General features: G+C 40.7%; 1 protein-coding gene and 1 pseudogene across 10 annotated transcripts in view; both read left to right on the plus strand.

Annotated features, from left to right (window-relative positions):
* SFI1 (SFI1 centrin binding protein) overlaps positions 1–21,001 on the plus strand; it is a 91,683-nt gene that overhangs the window by 27,097 nt on the left and 43,585 nt on the right. For 9 of the 10 annotated variants that reach the window (XM_012763972.3, XM_012763979.3, XM_012763973.3 and 6 more), the window contains 4 exons: positions 3,623–3,733; positions 4,967–5,061; positions 6,613–6,730; positions 9,536–9,638. In XM_012763972.3, coding sequence (XP_012619426.2) covers positions 3,623–3,733; positions 4,967–5,061; positions 6,613–6,730; positions 9,536–9,638 — 427 coding nt within the window. Of the gene's footprint in view, positions 1–3,622; positions 3,734–4,966; positions 5,062–6,612; positions 6,731–9,535; positions 9,639–21,001 lie in introns of those variants that run through there. The other variant, XM_012763980.3, reaches the window with a different exon arrangement.
* On the plus strand, positions 15,810–17,774 carry LOC105870964 (coilin pseudogene; annotated as a pseudogene).

Here is a 21,001-nt window from a genome sequence, read left to right on the forward strand (position 1 = left end):
TGCCCTGATTTAGTCTCTTTTCAAGTCATTTTTCTGTCAAATCTCCGGTGGCTTTCTGTTGAACATAAAAGCCAGAGTCCTTACTGTGGCCCACAAGGCCAACCAACTTTTGGTTTTACCTGTCTATTCATTTCTGTGGCATATTTTTAATTTCCAAGAGTTCCTTTTTGTTCTCCGAATGTTCCTTTTTTTATATATAGCATCCTAGAGGCTCATAATTTTTTGAGGATAATGTAATGTGGTTATTTGTTATTAAGATATCTATCTTATCACACTGTCTGTTTCTTCTTAGATCCCTTTTTCTTTGTGCTTTTGTCTTTTGTGTTGTGTTGGAGTTTTTCCTCAAATATCCAGAGATCCTTTGTTGTCTGTTCATAGTTAAGAGTCAGGGACTAAAAAGTGAATTTTATTTTATTTTATTTATTTATTTTGAGACAGAGTCTCACTCTGTTGTCCAGACTAGACTACAGTGGCATGATCATAGCTCACTGCAGCCTTGAACTCCTTGAACTTAAGTGATCCTCGAGCTTAAGTGATCTTCCTACCTCAGCTTTCCAAGAAGCTGGGACTACAGGCCTGGGCCACCATGCCAGGCTAATTTTAATTTTAGATGCTTTTATATGTATGCATGGAGACTTAGAAATTGAGGGCTTCACTGTAGGCTTGTGGGGCGGAGATCAGGTGGTTTCACTGGGGAATCTCTAGCTGTCCGCATCTCTGAAGGCCTTTCCATTTAAGTTAATCAATTTTCCCTAGAGAATAGGGATATTTCAAACTCCTGGGGTGGGGTGGAGAAGAGGTGGTGGTTATAAGCTTGGCTACAAGCACAGGAATGGAATTGTGGGTCTCACTGTTCAGTGTGTAGTCTCTCAGTTCAGGACTCTCCCCAAAGCTTTGCCTGGTATTCTAGAGTTCAGGCCCCTCTGATTCAGCCCTCCAGGGGTAAACCTGAGTCCCTGCTTGGGTTAATACCAGGATCCAAAGGGCCTACCTGCACTGACACACACAGGCTTGCAGACAATCCTGTGCTTTCCTCTCTGCTCAGGACTCCCCTAGCTCTTGATGCCTCTCAACCTCATGCCATGCTAGGGTCTGTGTCTCCCTCTTCCTCCACATGACACTTAGTTCTCTGTTTTCTCTGGTGATTCATTTGTCACTCACCTACCTGCTTTGTATTGCCTAAAATTTGTTGACAGCTCCTGTCTGTCACCCTATTCTGTCTCTGTGGGCTTACACCTTTTAAAATGCATTTGTTGGTGGCTCACGCCTGTAATCTTAGCACTCTGGGAGGCCTCTAGAGTTCGAGACCAACATGAGCAAGAATGAGACTCCATCTCTACTATAAATAGAATGAAATTACCCAAACAACTAAAAATAGAAAAAAATTTAGCCAGGCACGGTGATGCATGCCTGTAGTTCCAGCTACTCGGGAGGCTGAGGCAGGAAGATCACTTGAGCCCAAGAGTCTGAGATTGCTGTGAGCCAGGCTGATGCCACGGCACTCTAGCCCGGGCAACAGAGTGAGACTCTGTCGCAAAAAAAAAAAAAAAAAATGCTGCTTTTTTTATTTGCTGTTATTTTAGTGAGTTTTCAGGGAGGGAAGGGGGTAAATGAGTTTATTCTACCATGTGCAAATAGTTATTTTCTATTAAAATTTTTAAAAATTGTGAACAAATGTGTTCAAAAAATTTTCAAACATTACAGAAATGTATAATTTAGGAAATGCTAGTCTCCTATAAATCCATCCCTGAGAGTGAACCACTGGTAATAGTTTGGCATTCTGGACCTCTTCTCAGGCTTTTAATATGTATAATATCCTTTCTGTATATATACACATACGCTTATATATATGTTAATATGCATATATAAAAATGTATACATATGTGTATGTATATATAATGTACATTCCAACATACGGGTGCTGGAAATACATAAAATATTAATTTTTAAGAAATGTGCCTGGCACAGTGGCTCACACCTGTAATTCTAGCACTGTGGGAGGCCGAGGCAGGCAGATTGTTTGAGGACAGGAGTTCGAAACCAGCCTGAGCAAGAGCGAGACCCCGTCTCTACTATAAATGGAAAAAAATTAATCAGCCAACTAATATATATAGAAAAAATTAGCCGGGCATGGTGGTGCATGCCTGTAGTCCCAGCTACTCGGGAGGCACTCTGTCTCAAAAAAAAAACAAAAATAAAAAACGAAATGATATCATATTATACATACCATGCCGTAACTTTATTTTTTCATCTAACAACTTTTGTGGGGCATCTGTCCATTTCAGTACCCTAAGTTCTACTTCATTTATAGAAAATAAGTATGTAGTATTGATTGAATTGCTTTAACCTGTTCTCTTTTGATGGGCATTTCTAGTATTTCTTTTTCTTTTTTATCATTTAAACAATAGTGATATAAATTCCATTATATATATATATATATCTTTGTAAGCCAGTTTTTAAAAACTGAGTGGGTTAAGAGGAGGGATAGGTTAGTAACCTGCATAAAAGAAGTGCAAAGTGACTGTGACAGGGCAAGAGTTCTTGAGTTATCCATGACCTTGACAGTGCTTTGTTCGCATCAACACTCTTTGTCACTGCTCTTCTGTTGTCTTTCTTTTTTTTGAGACAGAATCTCACTTTGTTGCCCAGACTAGAGTGAGTGCCATGGCGTCAGCTTAACTCACAGCAACCTCAAACTCCTGGGCTCAAGCAATCCTCCTGCCTCAGCCTCCTGAGTAGCTGGGACTACAGGCATGTGCCACCATGCCCGGCTGATTTTTTCTATATATATTAGTTGGCCAATTTCTTTCTTTCTGTTTTATAGTAGAGACGGGGTCTCGCTCTTGATCAGGCTGGTTTCAAACTCCTGTCCTCCAACAATCTGCCCACCTCGGCCTCCCAGAGTGCTAGGATTATAGGCGTGAGCCACTGCGCCCGGCCTGTTGTCTTTCTTATTCCTTTTTCTTCTCTTTATTTTCTCTTACCTGTCTTTGGCTATTGTTACAATTCCCCTGGCCAGATTTCAGTTAAACAAATATACTGTGTTCCTGTTAAGGACTAAGAATATTGTAAGGCATTTGCTTATTTTAGTACTTTAATTTCCTATGTATGTAAATGAGATGCAATTACCATTCTTTGATAAATATTTTTTAGTCTGGTGAATGAAAAAATTGAATAATTTTCAGTTCACTTATGGTATTTGAAAAGTCAGATTTTTATTTTACTTTAACATCTTTAATTGGTAAGTTCTATAGTAGAAATTATTTTAGCCTCATTTCTAGTTTAAGTAGCTCTAAGGTTCTGACCTGAAAAAATTAAATATGTCTTTTTTTTTTAAGACAGGGTCTTGCCCTGTTGCCTGGGCTAGAGTGCAGTGGTGTTATCATAGCTCACTGCAACTTCCAACTCTGGGGCTCAAGCAATCCTCCTGCCTTGGCTTCCCAAAGTGCTAGGATTACAGGTGTGAGCCACTGCTCCCAGGCCAAATATGTCTATTTTTAATCTATTTTGCTGTTTACTTTTTTTATGAGAAGGCAATGATATAAAACTGTGATTCGGGAATAAATGTCAACTCCAATATCATCATATACACTTCACTGATTTTTTATTTTCATTGCCCTAGGTTTTACTATGAACAGCGAATATTACAGAAGGTCTTTGATGAATGGAAAGAAGAATGGTGGGTTTCTCATCATGAGTGGAAACTGTGTGTTCGAGCCGACTGTCACTATAGGTCAGATTTCCTGTTATGTTACTTCAATTTACTGATATATGTTACCAAATAATTACTGGTTAGCATGTTTCTGGTCAAAAGGAGCAAAGTTTTATATCACTTTCTGGTTTTCTTCAAATCTTTTTTAGAGTAAGCTAGATCAAAGTCCTAAATTAAGCCTAAGCATGCACGCATGAGCTGGGTGCACTCACACACAAATCCCTACCCCTCTAATTAAGGTAGCCATCATGTGTAGGCCATGCTTATGATCTGAATGTTTTTTTTCTCACTGATTCTTGCTTTTATATAATTTCTAATTCCAGGAGTATTCTGGGGGATGGGTGGACAGGGTTTGTTTTTTTGTTTGATACAGAGTCTCACTCTGTCACCCTGGGTAGAGTGCAGTGGCATCATCATGGCTCACTGCAACCTCAATCTTCTGGGCTAAAATGATCTTCTGCCTCAGCCTCCTGAGTATCTGGGACTACAGGCACACGCCACCATACCCAGCTGATTTTTCTGTTATTACTAGAGTTGGAGTCTTGCTCTTTTTTTTTTTTTTTTTTTTTTTGAGACAGAGTCTTACTCTGTTGCCTGGGCTAGAGTGGCGTGGCATCAGACTAGATCACAGCAACCTCAAACTCCTGGGCTCAAGCAATCCTCCTGCCTCAGCCTCCCAAGTAGCTGGGACTATAGGCATGCACCACCATGCCCGGATAATTTTTTCTATGTATTTTTAGTTGACCAATTAATTTCTTTCTATTTTTAGTAGATACAGGGTCTCACTCTTGCTCATGCTGCTCTTGAACTCCTGACCTTGAGCGATCCTCCCTCCTCGGCCTCCCAGAGTGCTAGGATTATAGGCGTGAGCCATCATGCCCAGCCAGAGTCTTGCTCAGGCTGGTCTTGAAATCCTAAGCTCAAGCAATCCTCACACCTCAGCCTCCCAGAGGGCTAGAATTACATCGCACCTGGCTATCATAGTTTTGTGGATGCTGAAAGTGAAGTTATTCTTGAAGTCAAGCCTTTTCATCTGCAGTGATACTTTAAGGTGTGGACTCTACTTCAAGGAGAATAGGTTTCACTGTGATTATAAGAAATGAAATTTTAGCTTTGGTGCAGAGATAGCCCTTTTGTGTCAGAAGCTTCCATTTCAATTTTTTCTGTGTATAGAAGAGAGTGGGTGTGTTGGATTAGTAGCTGTTTTGTTGTTTTGTTTTAAAGAAATGCCATTTTGCTTTTTTGGCTCCACAGATATTACTTGTACAACCTGATGTTCCAGACCTGGAAGACCTATGTGCATCAGCAGCAGGAGAAGAGGAGCAAGTACATCAGAGCTGAGAGTCATGGTAAGAAAGGAAGTACATGGCTAAAGAAGAAGCCCAAATTTACCTTGGCAGAAGCCTTTGGAAAGGACAAACACATTTTCCCTGAGATAGGATAACTCTAGGTCAAAGAGAAGATTTGTCAGATTCTCTTTCATATTTTTCAGAATGGATGATCTCTTGAGTGGGTACTCCTCTACAGATTTTCCTGTAGTTTTTCATGGTTTGGGCATGCAATACAGCTCTAGATTATGGAATAAAAGGGAAAAGTCACTTGAATTTTTAAAATAAAAAGAATTATTTCTGACATATGATAGTTATTTCAGCCCATGCCCACAAACTCCAGGGAGTGTCCATTCATTCTTACACTGTTAAATAAAAAGTCTGCAAGCACTTTCAGGCCTTAGGCAAGCATGGTTCTCAGTTTGCCATATGTATCAGAATCATGGCAGAGATAGTTAATGCAGATTCCTATGTTCCACACTCAGGAAATAATAGCTAGTGGATATTGGAGATATTTCTCATAGATAAGGCACTTTACAAACGTACCTAAAGGAGATACTATTTTACAGGTGAGGAACTTGTATGAAATTACTTAGCTAATAAGTGAAAGGGTCAATATTGAAACCTGGCTTGTCTTAGGGTCCCAAACTCTAAACCACAGCACCTTTCTAGTCCTCGTGACCTGAGGGGCTCTGATACCTACGGTCCAGGGTGGTCCCAAAGGAACTACGTGTTAAATTGTCCTTCACATTTTGGTATGTCTTGTCAACAACTATGAATATAAAGTATAGCTATAGTCCTATGGACCATAGTTTGAAGACTGTCCTAAAAATGGCTTACATAATTTTATTTTCTCCTTTGACTTAAGAAAAAAAACAAATTATCTTCATTAGTGGTGACTTTCATGATGAAAATGGAATTAAACACAAAGTGAGACCTGCAGGCCTTTGCATATAGTAAATATCTAGTGAATTGTCTTTCTTCTAGGATCAGTAACTGGTCCTTCTTATTTTGCTTCCTCAACAAATATATCCCTTCCTTTTTTCTTATTTTACTTCACAATTATTGTTTCAAACAGCAAGTTTTATAACATAATTTCTTCTTCTTGAACTTTGTATTATTGAAAATTTTAAATATCTGCAAAATTGAAAGATAAATGAACCTCCCTATGTTCATCACCCAGCTTCAACAATTGCCAACTCAAGCCATTCTTGCTACATCCATTTCCCCACTCACTTCTTTGCTGCCTGTTTATTTACACCACTCCATCTAAATATTGTAGAATATGTCTATAAAAATAAAAGCGTTTAAAGCAAAGGCTTTCTTAACAGTCTAGTATGTTTATTTTCCTTTAAATGCTTTGTAAATATCACATATATAAAATCTTCAATTTGCTTGCATGCTTATTAATTTTGTAGTGCTTCACAAGTTTTCCAGCAGGGGGCACTTGAAGGCTGGAGGGATTTAGGTATTCAAAGGAGGGATGAGTTTAGAGAACCCTTGAGATTTTATTACAACCCATATTAATCCATCTGTCCCCATACTTTTTTAAAAATGTCTTCGTGAATCTAGATGCAAGGCAAAAGATGCGACAGGCCTGGAAGTCCTGGTTCATCTATGTGGTGGTTCGTAGGACCAAACTTCAGATGCAGATCACCGCTCTGGAGCTTAGGCAGCGGAGTATCTTACGGTGAGTGCCCTCAGTTGCCCTACAGATCAGCAGCCTTCATTTTGCCTCAGTAGCTCTCTGCTACTGGAAAGCAGCATTAAAACCCACCTTAAGGCAATGGTTTTGAACACAGTTGATGCCTAGTAAATACTTATTGATAACTTACTCAATTATAAGATTAGGTTTCCACATAATCATAATTAACACTAATTGAGTACTTACTGTGTTCTAAACCCCGTGTTAAGTTTGTGCATGTTAATTGTTTTATGTAAAGTGCCTCCATTTAATCCTCACCATAAACTTTAAGCACCATTATCGTGCAGATTAAGATGTGTACAATAAGGCCGGGCGCTGTGGCTCACGCCTGTAATCCTAGCTCTTGGGAGGCCGAGGCGGGCGGATTGCTCAAGGTCAGGAGTTCAAAAACCAGCCTGAGCAAGAGCGAGACCCCGTCTCTACTATAAATAGAAAGAAATTAATTGGCCAACTGATATATATATAAAAAAATTAGCCGGGCATGGTGGTGCATGCCTGTAGTCCCAGCTACTCGGGAGGCTGAGGCAGAAGGATCACTCAAGCCCAGGAGATTGAGGTTGCTGTGAGCTAGGCTGACGCCACGGCACTCACTCTAGCCTGGACAACAAAGTGAGACTCTGTCTCAAAAAAAAAAAAAAAAGATGTGTACAATAGGCTGGTGTGATGGCACATGCCTGTAGTCCCTGCTACTTGGAGGCTGAGGCAGAAGGATTGCTTGAGCCCCAGGAGTTTGAGGTTGCAGGTGAGCTGTGATGATGCCAGTGTACTCTAACGGGTGGCAGGAAGAGGGGGGCACAGTGAGACTCTGTGTCAAAGAAAAAGAGAGATAAACAAGAAGGCTCAGAGAGGTTGAGTAATTTGCCTGAACTCATATAAGTTGTAATTGACAAAACTAGGGTTCATCCACCAATGGTCTTAACTGCTGCTCTGCACTGCGTCTCATCAGTATTGTGGACACATTGGAGAGACATGAATCAGTCTACTTTTAAAGCCAGATGTGTAACAATGGGCTGCTTTATTCTAGGATTGATTCCCCTGTATGTTGTCTTTGGTGGTCTTCTGGTATCCCAAAAGGCAGTATGTTAAAAGCACAGTTTCAACCTAGAAGAACTGGGTGCTGAATACAGTATGGATAAGAGCAGTATTCAAAATTAATTCAGCAAGTATTTTTAAATGCTTAATTTGTATGCAATTTTACTTGAGTCTATGAGAGATATTCTTACATAATTAATTCATCTGCTCAATGTATATTTACTGAGGGCTTAAAATGTTCCTGGTACTGTATTGGTGCTAGGGCTATATTCAGGAACTTGTAATTCACTAAGTGTTTAAAACGATGAGTAGTAATGTAAGATACCTTGAGGTTTTAAAGTGAATGGTACAGGTGAGCATGGTCTAAGAGAAATTTTTGTACTGCGGTCCCCAAACTGAGGCCCGGCACTGGTCTGTGGCCTGTTAGGAAAGGGGCTGTACATCATCACCTGAGCTCTGTACCAGTGCCCCGACACCCACAACATTCCACCCCCCACCCCAGTCCGTGGAAAAATTGTCTTCCATGAAACCGGTCCCTGGTGCCAAAAAGGTTGGGTACTACTGGATTGGAATGACCAGGCAAAGTGAGTGTTTCTGTAAAGCAGAGCTTACAAACTCTTATTTCCTCATGACTGTTTTCCTAAAGCAAATTAGAAAATAAGTAGAAAGAAACCAAAAGTAAAATGATGAAAGTCTAACCAGGACAGTAGGAAGGGAAGGGATCCAGCAAAACTAAAAATCTAAAATCAGTCCCCAAGTAGAACAGCTCATTGTTACACATCTGGCTTTAAAAGTGGACTAATTGATGTCTCTCCAGCATGTCCACAATACTGATGAGATGCCGTGCAGAGCAGCAGTTAATAGCATTGGTGGGTGAACCCTAGTTTTGTCAATTGTAACCTGTATAAGCTCAGGCAAGTTACTTGTTTGCAAGTTCCTTATTTGCAGATTATTCTGTGGAATCTCGTGATTTTTAAATGTTGGCAATAACTCATATTTATTTCTCTTTAATTAAAAAAATTTTAGAGGCCGGGCGTGGTAGCTCACGCCTGTAATCCTAGCACTCTGGGAGGCCGAGGTGGGAGGATAGCTCAAGGTCAGGAGTTTAAGACCAGCCTGAGCAAGAGCAAGACCCCATCTCTACTAAAAATAGAAAGAAATTAGTTGACCAACTAAAAATATATAGAAAAAATTAGCCAGGCATGGTGGTGCATGCCTGTAGTCCCAGCTACTTGGAAGGCCGAGGCAAGAGGATTGCTTGAGCCCAGGAGTTTGAGGTTGCTGTGAGTTAGACTGATGCCACAGCACTCTAGCCTGGGCAACAGAGTGAGACTCTGTTTCAAAAAAAATTTTTTTTTTAGATACAGGCTATGACTATGTTGCCTAGGCTGGTCTCCAGCTCCTAGGGTCAAGCAATCCTCCTGCCTCAGCCTCCTGAGGACTATAGGAGCACACCACTGCGCCCGGCTCATAACTCATATTTTAAAAAACCGAACTTCGTAGACCAAACAGAGCACGTCTATAGTGTCGGAGGCTTAGGAACTATCAGTTTCCAACCCTCAGTTGGCGGCTCTGGGACTGTTTCTTGATTGTTTTGTTTTGGTTTTTCCCAGCAGTGGATCTAGCAGATGTCTGTCTAGAGATGGTTCTGTGAGGGAGAAGGACTTGAGCTGAGTGTCTGAGGCCCAGCACTAACTGCCCATTTTTCTGGGTGGCTTTTTCTCTGACTCGTTCCATTTTCAACTTGCTCTTCGGCAGGGTGTGGTGGAGCGAGTGGAGGCAGCGACTAGGACAGGTCCGTGTAAGCTGTGCCCTCCACGCCTCTGCTGACAAGCGCAGGGCCCTGAGCCTCCAGCTGCGGGTGAGTCCAGCAGACACGGGTTTCGGCGTCCTCTGTCTGTGTTGTCAAGTCCACACGCACAGAGGGCAGACTCCCAGTAGGAAGCCACCATGCTGCCACCTCTCAGCTGGGTCCTCCCAGCAGCTCGGGGGGCTGAGGAGAAAGGGGTTGGGGGCAGAGGCAATATGGAGGGCTGAGCTCTTCCAGATGGAGGCTGCTATTAGGAATAATGTAGAAACTTGTCCCCAGTGTGATTACCAATGGCTTCTAGACAGCTTCTGGTAATTGTGGAGCAGGAAGGGGATTTATGAATTAGTTACGAACATGAGTATACCCTTATTTCCTCTTTACTGTTTCCCTACAGCAAATTGGAAAATAATGAGGGCAAGAAAAAACTAAGACTGAAAAGAAAACCTGGCTGCTTTTTTCCTTAAAGTTTTGCTTATCTTTGGGGTTTCTTTTAGGGAAGCCACTAGCTTTTGGTCAATTAGAAAGGTGTAAGTCCTGTACCAAAACTATCATGTGGTGAAACTTTATCTTTTGATATACTCTCTGAATTCATGGTCACTGTTTTGTATCTGCTGGGTACTTATAGGGCTGCCAAGTAAGTTATAGAAAATAGAACAGGGAAGAGAGAAAAAAGGAAGTGTTCGTTACCAAATATAGGAGTAATATCATTTTTAGAGATGGGGGTTTCACTGTGTTGCCCAAGCTGGAGTATGGGGGGCTGTTCTCAGGCATGATCACAGTTCACTGCCACCTTGAACTCCTGGGCTCAAGTGACCCTCCTGCCTCAGCCTCCTGAATAGCTGGGACTCAAGGCACATGCCACTATATCCAGCTAATATCCTTGTACTCTGACCACTGATTGCATAGTCCATTTAAATATATGCACATGCAAATATCATGTACAGTCATCTAGATCAGGGATCAGCAAACTCTGGCTCACAGGCCCAATTTGGCCTGCTTTCTATTTTTATAAATAAAGTTTTATTGGGATTCCACCAACACCCCTTCATTTATGTATCTCTTTGCCTGTTTTCAGGATATAAGGGCAGAGTAGAGTAGTTACTACAAAGATTTTATGCCCTGCAAAGACTAAAATATTTGTTGTCTGACCCTTTAAGAAAAAGTCTGCTGACCCCTGAGCTCACAAGTTCTTCTGAGACAACAGCAAGGAAATAAGAGACACAGTTCTTGTCAGTATTGTTAACAGTGACAGCAGCAATAGCAGTAGCTTTTACTGTGGACTTGTGCTAGGTGCTGGACTAAGTGCTTTTCCTGCATTATCTCATTTAATTTTCATAATGCATTTTCTAAAATCCTGTATTGTTGAGGAAACCAGGAAGGTTAAATAACTTGAACCAGGGTCTATGTATAGAAAAGGTCAGAGCCAGGATTTAACCCAAGCAGCCAGAACACTGGAGAGTCATTGTCTTAACCACCAAGTAGAATTGTGCTGAGCAGACTTGTGACCTCTGGAGGTAGATGCAACTGATCAGTGGGAAAATGCTGTAAACAAAGAACATCACGGATGGACACCTCCATGAGAGTTCTTCCTTTTCAGATAGCCACTTTGAGAGGCTATAAACTAATATTGCTCAGAGCATTTTTAGGGTAACCTTTCTATAGTTATCTTCAAAGCTTGCAATAACAGATTTGAATAAATCTTTTTAATGATAGCCATGGTTTGAGGTTTGATTTAACTGTAAAAACTTGGCTCACGCCTGTGATCCTAGCACTCTGGGAGGCCAAGGCAGGCGGATTGCTCGAGGTCAGGAGTTCGAAACCAGCCTGAGCAAGAGCAAGACCCCGTCTCTACTATAAATAGAAAGAAATTAATTGGCCAACTAATATATATAGAAAAAATTAGCTGGGCATGGTGGCGCATGCCTATAGTCCCAGCTACTCGGGAGGCTAAGGCAGCAGGATTGCTTGAGCCCAGGAGTTTGAGGTTGCTGTGAGCTAGGCTGACGCCACAGCACTCACTCCAGCCTGGGCAACAAAATGAGACACTGTCTCAAAAAAAAAAAAAGAAAAAAATTAACTGTAAAAACTGTGGAGGGTCATTCAAAGTCAGATCCAATGAAAAAATGAATAATCAAGATAATGTTGATATAGGTGAAAAACTATACGAGGCTCTAAGACCCAGAGTTCATTGTCTGGATTATAAGTAATAATGCCTCGTGTCTAATGAGTACCATAGGGTTTACCAAGAATTATGCTTAAGCCATTTCTCTTGATCCACATAGCATCTCTGTCTACTAGGCAGGGCAGACATCATGAGATTTTTGAAATTTTAATGAATGAAATTTAGTTATTTCAAACATAGATCATATAAAATATAAAACGTTTATAAAAATATTAATAGGTATCCAAGTACTTACCACCCAGGTTTAAAAGATGTTAGCATTTTCTATATTTGCTCCAAATTTTTTTAAAGTAATAAAATGTAACTGGCTGAATGTGGTGGCTCACGCCTCTAATCCTAGAACTTTAGTAGGCCGAGGCAAGAGGATTGCTTGAGGTCAGGAGTTCCAGACCAGCATGAGCAAGAGGCTATTTTTCTACCAAAAATAGAAAAAATTAGTCAGATGTCATGCCACTTGCCTATAGTCCCAGCTACTTGAGGCTGAGGCAGGATGATTGCTTGGAGTTTGAGGTTGCAGTGAGCTATGATGTCACTTCATTGTACCCAGGATGACAGAGCAAGACCCTATCTCACAAAAAACAAAAACTACAGTGCCAAAACCCTACCTTTTGTCCCATTCTGATTCTGGTATGATTGTTCTTCTGTATTATTTTTTTCTTGTTAAAATGTGTGCACGTATCCGTAAAGAATAAATATGTAGTGTCCACCCATAGTCCCAGCTACTTATGAGGCTAAGGCAGGAAGATTGCTTGAGGCCAGGAGTTTGAGGCCAGCCTGGACACCATAGCAAGACCCTGTCTCCAAAAAGAAAAATAAATGTTACGGTTTTATATAATTAGAACATTTATGAATGGTGTCATACTTTACATTTACTTTACAGCTTAGCTTTTTTTTTTTTTAAATGAAACAGTATATTTTTTGAAGTTCATCCATGTGGATATGTAGAGATATATTAACTGTATATTATGCCATTGCATGAATAAGGCACAATTTATCTGCTCACCAACTGATAGGTGAGCAGATAATTTGAATTTATCTGATCACCTACTGTTGATTACTTTGCAATTGCAAACTGCTGCAGAGAGCATTCTTAAGCATATATCCTTGGGCAAGTGTCTGGGTATTTCTCTAGTCTTGTTGCTGTAATTGAAATTGCTGGGTCATTGGGTTTTCATCTTTTTGTCTTCATAGGGCATCATCCAATTTCTCTCCAATGCCGTGCCAATTTACATGCTAATATTTTTATTCAGACTTTTTTCAGCCACATCAGCACTTTACATTGCCAGAATTGGTCATTTTAACCAATTGGATAGTTGTGAAGTGGTAGTTCATTACTGCACTGATTTGTATTTCACTGGTTCCTAGTGAGGCTGAACATCTTCTCATACACTTACTTGCCATTTGGGTTTCTGCTTTTGAGCTTGTTAAATCCCTTGCTCCTGTTTTTCTGTTGGGTTACCTGGCTTTTCCTTACTGATTTGTAGACATTGTTGTGGACTCTACTTGCTGATGCTTTGCTATATAGGTTGCAGGTGCTTTCTTCCAGCCTGTTGCTTTTTTGCTTTGTTCATAGTGCTTTTGTTCATACAGGTGTCACTAATTTTAATGCAGCCTAATTTTTTCTTTTATGGTTTTATCTTTAATATTAGCTTGAGTTTAGCTTTATAAATTATGTGAAACAGGCTCTTACTGGATTGTTTTCCATATGGATAATTAATTGCTCCAGCACTATTTATTGATTAGTCCATCTTTCTTCTTTTTATACTGATTATTTATCCATTATAGACCAAAGTCTCATTTATTCATGAGTCTGTGTCTAAGCTTTCTGTTACATTTGTCTGTTTGTCTCTGAGCAAATACCATAATGTTTTAGTTACAATTTAATGAAACAGGTAAGAAAGAGCATAGGTTCTGGAGTCAGACTTCCCAGGTGGAAATTCTGCCTCTATGACCTATTAGCTTTGTGCCTTTGAATGAATTAATCTGCCTATACCTCACAATTCTTATCTGTAATTAAATCCTAATAATACCTACTTTCACAAGATTGTTGAGGCTTTAGGATACGTGTAATGTGCTTAGAGCAATGCTTGGAATATAGAAATGTTCAATAAATACTAGCTGTTAATTACTGTTCCTACTCAGTATACAGCTCTCAAGTCTCTATGGGAAAGGATCTTCTTGATTCTTGTTTTTTAAAAAACTTGTCTTGATTATTCTTCTTCATTCTTTCTTATTAATTTTAAGATGGACTTGTCAATTTCTACAAAAAAAGCCTACTAGGATCTTTATTATAATACCCTGACTTTTTGTATTATTAGGTTGGGAAAATTGTCATGTTTATAATGTTGAGTCATCCCATCCATGAATTTGATATATCTCACGATATGTTGGCAAGCATGAGAGGGGAGAGTAGGGAGGGATGAGGTCATGAGGTAACAGGGAGCCAGAACGTAGGGTTTGGCTTTGATTCCAGGGCAGGTGGGGAGCTGCCGGCTATGAACAGAGGAAATACATGGTTGCACCTCCCTCTTAATTGGATCCCTCTGGTTCATAGAGTGCGGCATTTGGGGTAAGAAAAGGAAGGAAATATATGAGTAAGAGTGTGTGTGTGTGTTTATGTTTGCTTATATTTTCATGAAAAAAAAATGGAGAAATATGGCCAGGCACAGTGGCTTATGCCTGTAATCCTACCACTTTGGGAAACCCAGGTGGGAGGATCGCTTGAGATCAGGAGTTTGAGACCAGCCTGAGCAAGAGTGAGACCCTGTCTCTACAGAAAAATAGAAAAAAATGAGCCAGGTATGGCTATATGCACCTGTAGTCCCAGCTAGCCGGAAGGCTGAGTCAGGTGATACCCAAAGGAAAAAAAGACATTTGCATTCAAATGTTTTTTTTTTTTTTTTTTTTGAGACAGAGTCTCGCTTTGTTGTCCAGGCCAGAGTGAGTGCCGTGGCGTCAGCCTAGCTCACAGCAACCTCAAACTCCTGGGCTCGAGTGATCCTTCTGCCTCAGCCTCCCGAGTAGCTGGGACTACAGGCATGCGCCACCATGCCCGGCTAATTTTTTTTTATATATATATCAGTTGGCCAATTAATTTCTTTTCGATTTATAGTAGAGACGGGGTCTCGCTCTTGCTCAGGCTGGTTTTGAACTCCTGACCTTGAGCAATCCGCCCGCCTCGGCCTCCCAAGAGCTAGGATTACAGGCGTGAGCCACAGCGCCCGGCCTGCATTCAAATGTTTATAGCAGCACAATTCACAGTTGCAAAGATGTGGAAACAAGCCAAGTGCCCATCAATACATGAGTGGATAAATAAAATGTGGTATATGTATACCATGGAGTACTACTCAGCCATAAAAACAATGGTGATCTAGTACCTCTTGTATTATCCTGGGTGGAACTAGAGCCCATTCTACTACTAAGCGAAGTATCACAACAATGGAAAAACAAGCACCACATGTGCTTACCATCAAATTGGTATTAATTGATCAACACCTGTGTGCACATATGGTAGTAACATTCATCTGGTGTTGGGCAGGTGGGAGGGGGAAGGAGGAGGTGGGTATATACACACCTAATGGTGTGGTAAGCACCATCTGGGGGTAGGATACGCTCATAGCTCTGACTTGGGCGGAGCAAGGCAATATATGTAACCTAAACATTTGTACCCCTGTAATACTCTGAAATTAATATATAGACATATATTTAAAAAAAAAAAAGAGGATCACTTGAGCCCAGGAGTGTGAGGTTGCAGTAAGCTATGATGGCACCATGGCACTGTATTCCAGACAACAGACAAAACTCTGTCTCCAAAATAAATAAATAAAATAAACCAAGAACTTATCCAAAAATGGCTACCTATAGAAAGAGAGGGAAGGAACAGTATGGGAATAGAGTAATTCTATGAATTTACTTCCTTATATAGTTTTAACCTTGGAACTATGTAAATGTTTTACATAATTAAAAGTATATTAGAAGCTAGGCCGCGGTGGGGAGGGGGCGAGGCGTGGGGAGGGCATGGGGAGCGACTGTGAAAACGTGCTTTCGTGAACCCCGGAGATCCTGACTGGTCTAGTTAAGTACTGGGCTCAAGAATTTGTATTTTAATGGGCGTCCTTCCCCGGGATGCTGCTAATTACAGGTGGACCAAGCTTGAAAAAAAAAAACTGTGATGGGTACAAGCGGGGCCCGTGTGTCTTTCAGCCTTGTTGTAACAAAATCTTCACTTAGCATGGTGCAGATGTGTGGAGACCTGGCCTTACGGTTGGCGGCTTTCAGGGTCAGGGTGTAGGAGACCCAGGCTGACACAGCGGAATCATGTTTTCCACATACCGTGTGCGTTGTCCAACCTCAGTTCTCTTCTGCCCGGTATCCCCTGAGACTTCTGAGTTAAATTAGAAGAGAGAGAAGTTGCTGAGAATTCTATAATAGGTAGTAATGGTGACAGTACTGATTTATCAGTTAGAAAAGCAAAGAAGCGGGCATTTAAGTTAGAGGAGGATGAAGAAATTGAACTAGGTTACAAATATTCAAAGACATACTGGAAGAGGCAAGAGAACAATAGTAATAATGAGAAGGCCTTGGATCTAGAGCCAAAAGCTATCATAGATCAGACTGTGAGGAAAAAAAGTAAGAGAAAAAACAAAGCAACATGTGGTGTAGTGGATGATGGTGACGAAGAAACCAAAAGAAAATCACCAAAGTAAAAGGAGAAATGTGAATATAAAAAAAAGACGAAGAATCCCAAGTCTCCAAAAGCGCAGGCAGTAAAAGAGCGGACCATCCAGAGCTGTAGTCCTCCAAAAGGTTCTGCTAGAAACAGCCTTGCTAAAGTCAGAAAGAAAGGTGGTGTAGGCGTTTGTTCAAAAGATAGTCCCAGTTCCTCCTCGGAGTCTGAGTCTTCTCATGAATCCGCCAGCGATGTTCTCAGTAATGCCACTTTGAAGGTCAGAAATTCCTCAGAGAAAGTATCAGCTGAGTTATCAAAGGAAGGACCCTCTACAAAAAACCCAGCTGCAAACAAACCGGCTACAAAAGCTGGCTTTAACCTTACCCCCAGCAAGGGCAAGACCTCATCATCTTCTAGTTCAGACTCTAGTTCAGAGTCAGACGACCAGTGCATGATATCAAAGACAACCCCGGAGCGTGCTGCCAGTTTCTTAAAGACCGTAGGCCTCTTTGCAGGAAGAGGTTGTCCTGGTCCAGGGTCATCGTCACAGTCTCCAAGTGCTGCTGGGTGGAAGCATTCTGACTCAAACTGTGGCAGACAAGCTCCTGGTCCTTCTTCCAACACGTCTCTCCCCACTAATTTAGGAAGAGTATGGGGTAGAGGAGAGGACCTTCTCTCTTGGAAGGGAGCTAGGGGTCAGGGCATGCGTGGGAGAGGGCGAGGGCGAGGACGAGGGCAGGCTGTTTCTAGTCTTCTAAATAGAAACACTGAATACCAGAAGCAGCAGCAGTTAAATGAAACAATAACAAACTCATCTACTATTATCCAGAATCCAGTAGAGAGACACAAGAAGGACTATACTCTGTTACCACTGCTGGCAGCTGCCCCTCAAGTTGGAGAAAAGATTGCATTTAAGCTTTTGGAACTAACATCTGATTACTCTCCTGATGTCTCTGACTATAAGGAAGGAAAAATATTAAGCCACAATCCAGAAACTTAGCAAGTAGACATAGAAATTCTTTCATCTTTACCTGCTGTGAAGGAACCTGGGAAATTTGATTTGGTTTATCACAACGAAAATGGAACCGAGGTAGTGGAGTATGCTGTGACACAGGAGAGGAAGATCACTGTTTTCTGGAGAGAGTTGATTGATCCAACACTGATTATTGAATCTCCGAGTAAAACATCAAGTAAAGAACTTGTCTGAGTATGACCTCTCCACCTCTTGGTTTATAAATGTCTTATTTGTGAAACTGACTATAACCGGAACTTTTTTTTTTTAAAAAAAGAGGATTTGAAAGTTGTATGGATTTTTTTTTTGTTACCTTCACTTTACTGCAAAAAAAATCTACCTCATCATTTTAAATGACATGGGTGTTGGTTTTATAGACTTTTTTTTCCAGGTTTAAATTTAAAACATGACATTCCCTGCAGGTATTATTATATACAACATGTGTGGCTTCTTCTCTTTTTTTAAATTTTTTGGACCATCAAGTAGCAATCGTCAATAGGAGTTGTAATACCAAGTACAAGAACGTGCTGCATATCTTGTCACAGTCAGTTTTATTAAGTAACATTTTAAAACATTAAAGCATGTTACTTGACCCAATTTTTTAACATTAGAGTTGTTCCATAAAATGGAACATCTTATACATTTCAAGTTTTTATACTTGCAATTGTTAAGAGTTATACAGGTAGTTGGATTTGTTACAGGCAATGAGTTAAGGAATCCTTTCACATTTTTCCCAACTTTAAAATTAAGGATTCTCAGGGCCCTGTGTAGAGCAGTGAAAATAAGACCTCGTGTGTGTGCCTGGAGAACGAGTGTTCCACTTGGGTGAGAGGATTTGCTGTGAGCTTCAGACCAGGGAATGTTTCATCTTGCTACGTGATGCCAAGCACCTGACTGAGTATGCTGGACTGAGGATCTTGAACTTCCTTTTCTGTTATTATTCGATACAAAGCTAAAATGGCTAAATATATACTGTGAAAATTGCTTTCTTTGAACAAAAGATCATATCCTTCCTTCAGCTTTGCAAATTTTTAAATAAAATCTTATTGAACAAAAAAAAAAAAAAAAAAGTATATTGGCCGGGCACGGTGGCTCACGCCTATAATCCTAGCACTCTGGGAGGCCGAGGTGGGCGGATTGCTCAAGGTCAGGAGTTCAAAACCAGCCTGAGCAAGAGTGAGACCCTGTCTCTACTATAAATAGAAAGAAATTAATTGGCCAACTAATATATATAGAAAAAATTAGCTGGGCATGGTGGCGCATGCCTGTAGTCCCAGCTACTCGGGAGGCTGAGGCAGCAGGATTGCTTGAGCCCAGGAGTTTGAGGTTGCTGTGAGCTAGGCTGACACCATGGCACTCACTCTTGCCTGGGCAACAAAGTAAGACTCTGTCTCAAAAAAAAAAAGTACATCAAAAAGCAATCTCTAGATTTTTAAAACAGTCTGTAACAAATTTATATCAAGTTTGTGGCAATGGCTACACAAAATAATTACTTCAAGTAACTTTAAAATACAATAGTTTACTGTTCTTCCCTAGTGGGATGTATTCAAAGGACACAAAGAACTGCTAAGAAATCTAAAACCCACATTCAGTGGTCCTACTGTTACTAGCAGGTTTGGAATTGTTATGTTGAAACTATTATAGCTACATTGTAAGATAAAGCAAATAACTATGGCAATGTCATTAGAAATCAGGATTTTTAGTGTAACAGAAAAGATTACAAGTATAAAATCAAAGAGTTGAAAAATTCTGTAATCTGAAATTGGAAGTATAAATATCAGTATGGACTCATGATTTCTTTTTCTTTTGAGACAGAGTCTCGCTTTGTTCCCCAGGCTAGAGTGAGTGCCGTGGCATCAGCCTAGCTCACAGCAACCTCAAACTCCTGGACTCAAGCAATCCTGCTGCCTCAGCCTCCCGAGTAGCTGGGACTACAGGCATGCGCCACCATGCCCAGCTAATTTTTTCTATATATATTAGTTGGCCAATTAATTTCTTTCTATTTATAGTAGAGACGGGTCTCACTCTTGCTCAGGCTGGTATCGAACTCCTGACCTCGAGCAATCTGCCTGCCTCGGCCTCCCAGAGTGCTAGGATTACAGGCGTGAGCCACCGCGCCCGGCCCTCATGATTTTTTTTTAATCTTAAAAAATGAATTTCTAACTCTATTTACTGGAAAGACTTAGAAGCAGTGGCAATAGTGTAGCATTTAACATCCCCCGTGCCCCAGCTGTGGTCTCTACTGTTTCCCACTAAAAGGAACTAGGGCTTTTTGGAGAAATGGCTGATTATAGATCCAAGGCAGGAAATAAATAAGATAAGCCTAGGATACAGTGTGTTGAAAAGTAAGGAAATTAACAAAGCCTAATGGGTTTATGTCAAAAGGACTCCAAGAGCCAGTTTGAAAAGATTCCCAGGCCTTAAGATACAAAAATCCAAGCATCAAAATAATACTAATGATGAGCCAGGTACAGTGATGTGTCTGTGGTCCCAGCTACTCAGGAGGCTGAGGCAAGAGCATTGCTCTTGGATGGATTGAAAATATATCAAATATTTTAAAACTAATGGATTTAACATGATTTTACAGAAGAACTCATTGGTCATGATTTTGGGTTCTTAGAGCATAAACTTAATTCTTTAAAAGTTAAGGCAAAAAATCAAGCATTTATCCTACCTTTCCTGTATAAGCTATATCTCCAAGAAACCAGAGGGTTAATGAGAGAAGGCTTCTTTACAGAAGAATTCCAGTTAATAAATGCAGAAGGAACTCTGGAATTAGAAAATCACTGCTTTTATACCATAATGAGGATGTGGGTCTGGGCAGTATCACCAGGTGAGAGAGTGATGGGGAAACAGGAGGAAATAGGCTAAGTGCCCTGTGAGGCCATTAAACAGTCTTGGTATTGCCACAGCTGCAGCAGCCAGAAGGACATGCCCAGCCATACTCATGAAGCATTCTTGCCTAAAAAACTGAACATGGCTCCCAACAAGCTTAACACAGATCTCTCAGTCTGTAGGAAATACAAGAGTCAGAGGAGCAAACAAGCAGCCAGATTCAAAATGTGGGACATTTTATAGGATAAATGACTTAGTTTCTCTAATAGATTGGTGGCATGAAAGGGAAAAAAGGCAGGGAGAGGAATTGTCACAAAGAAAGGAGAGATTTAAGTGACATAACAGCCAAAGAAGCCAAAAAGGACCACTCTGGCATTGTGTTAACAGTAGACCAGACAAGGTCAAGGATGAAAGCAGGGAGGACAGTAAGAAGCTGTGTCAAAATTCCAGGCAAGATTTTACAGAAGGATGCTAGCAAATGGTGGTTGGATTTTGGATATATTTTGTAGATATGACCGAGAGGATTTGCTAATGGATAGATGAGATGGGATGTCTCAGAGAGAGAGAATACAAGATGACTCCCAGGTTTTGGCCTAAGCAACTAGATCAGTGGAGTTTTCATTTACCGAAACAGGGAAGACTCAGAGAGAGGCAGGTTTGTGGAAAAAGGTTAGGAGGAGCTCTAATCCGAACTCCATATTTTCAGCATGATGGAC

Source organism: Microcebus murinus, chromosome 22, assembly GCF_040939455.1.
Source record: "Microcebus murinus isolate Inina chromosome 22, M.murinus_Inina_mat1.0, whole genome shotgun sequence".
Taxonomy (NCBI): domain Eukaryota; kingdom Metazoa; phylum Chordata; class Mammalia; order Primates; family Cheirogaleidae; genus Microcebus; species Microcebus murinus.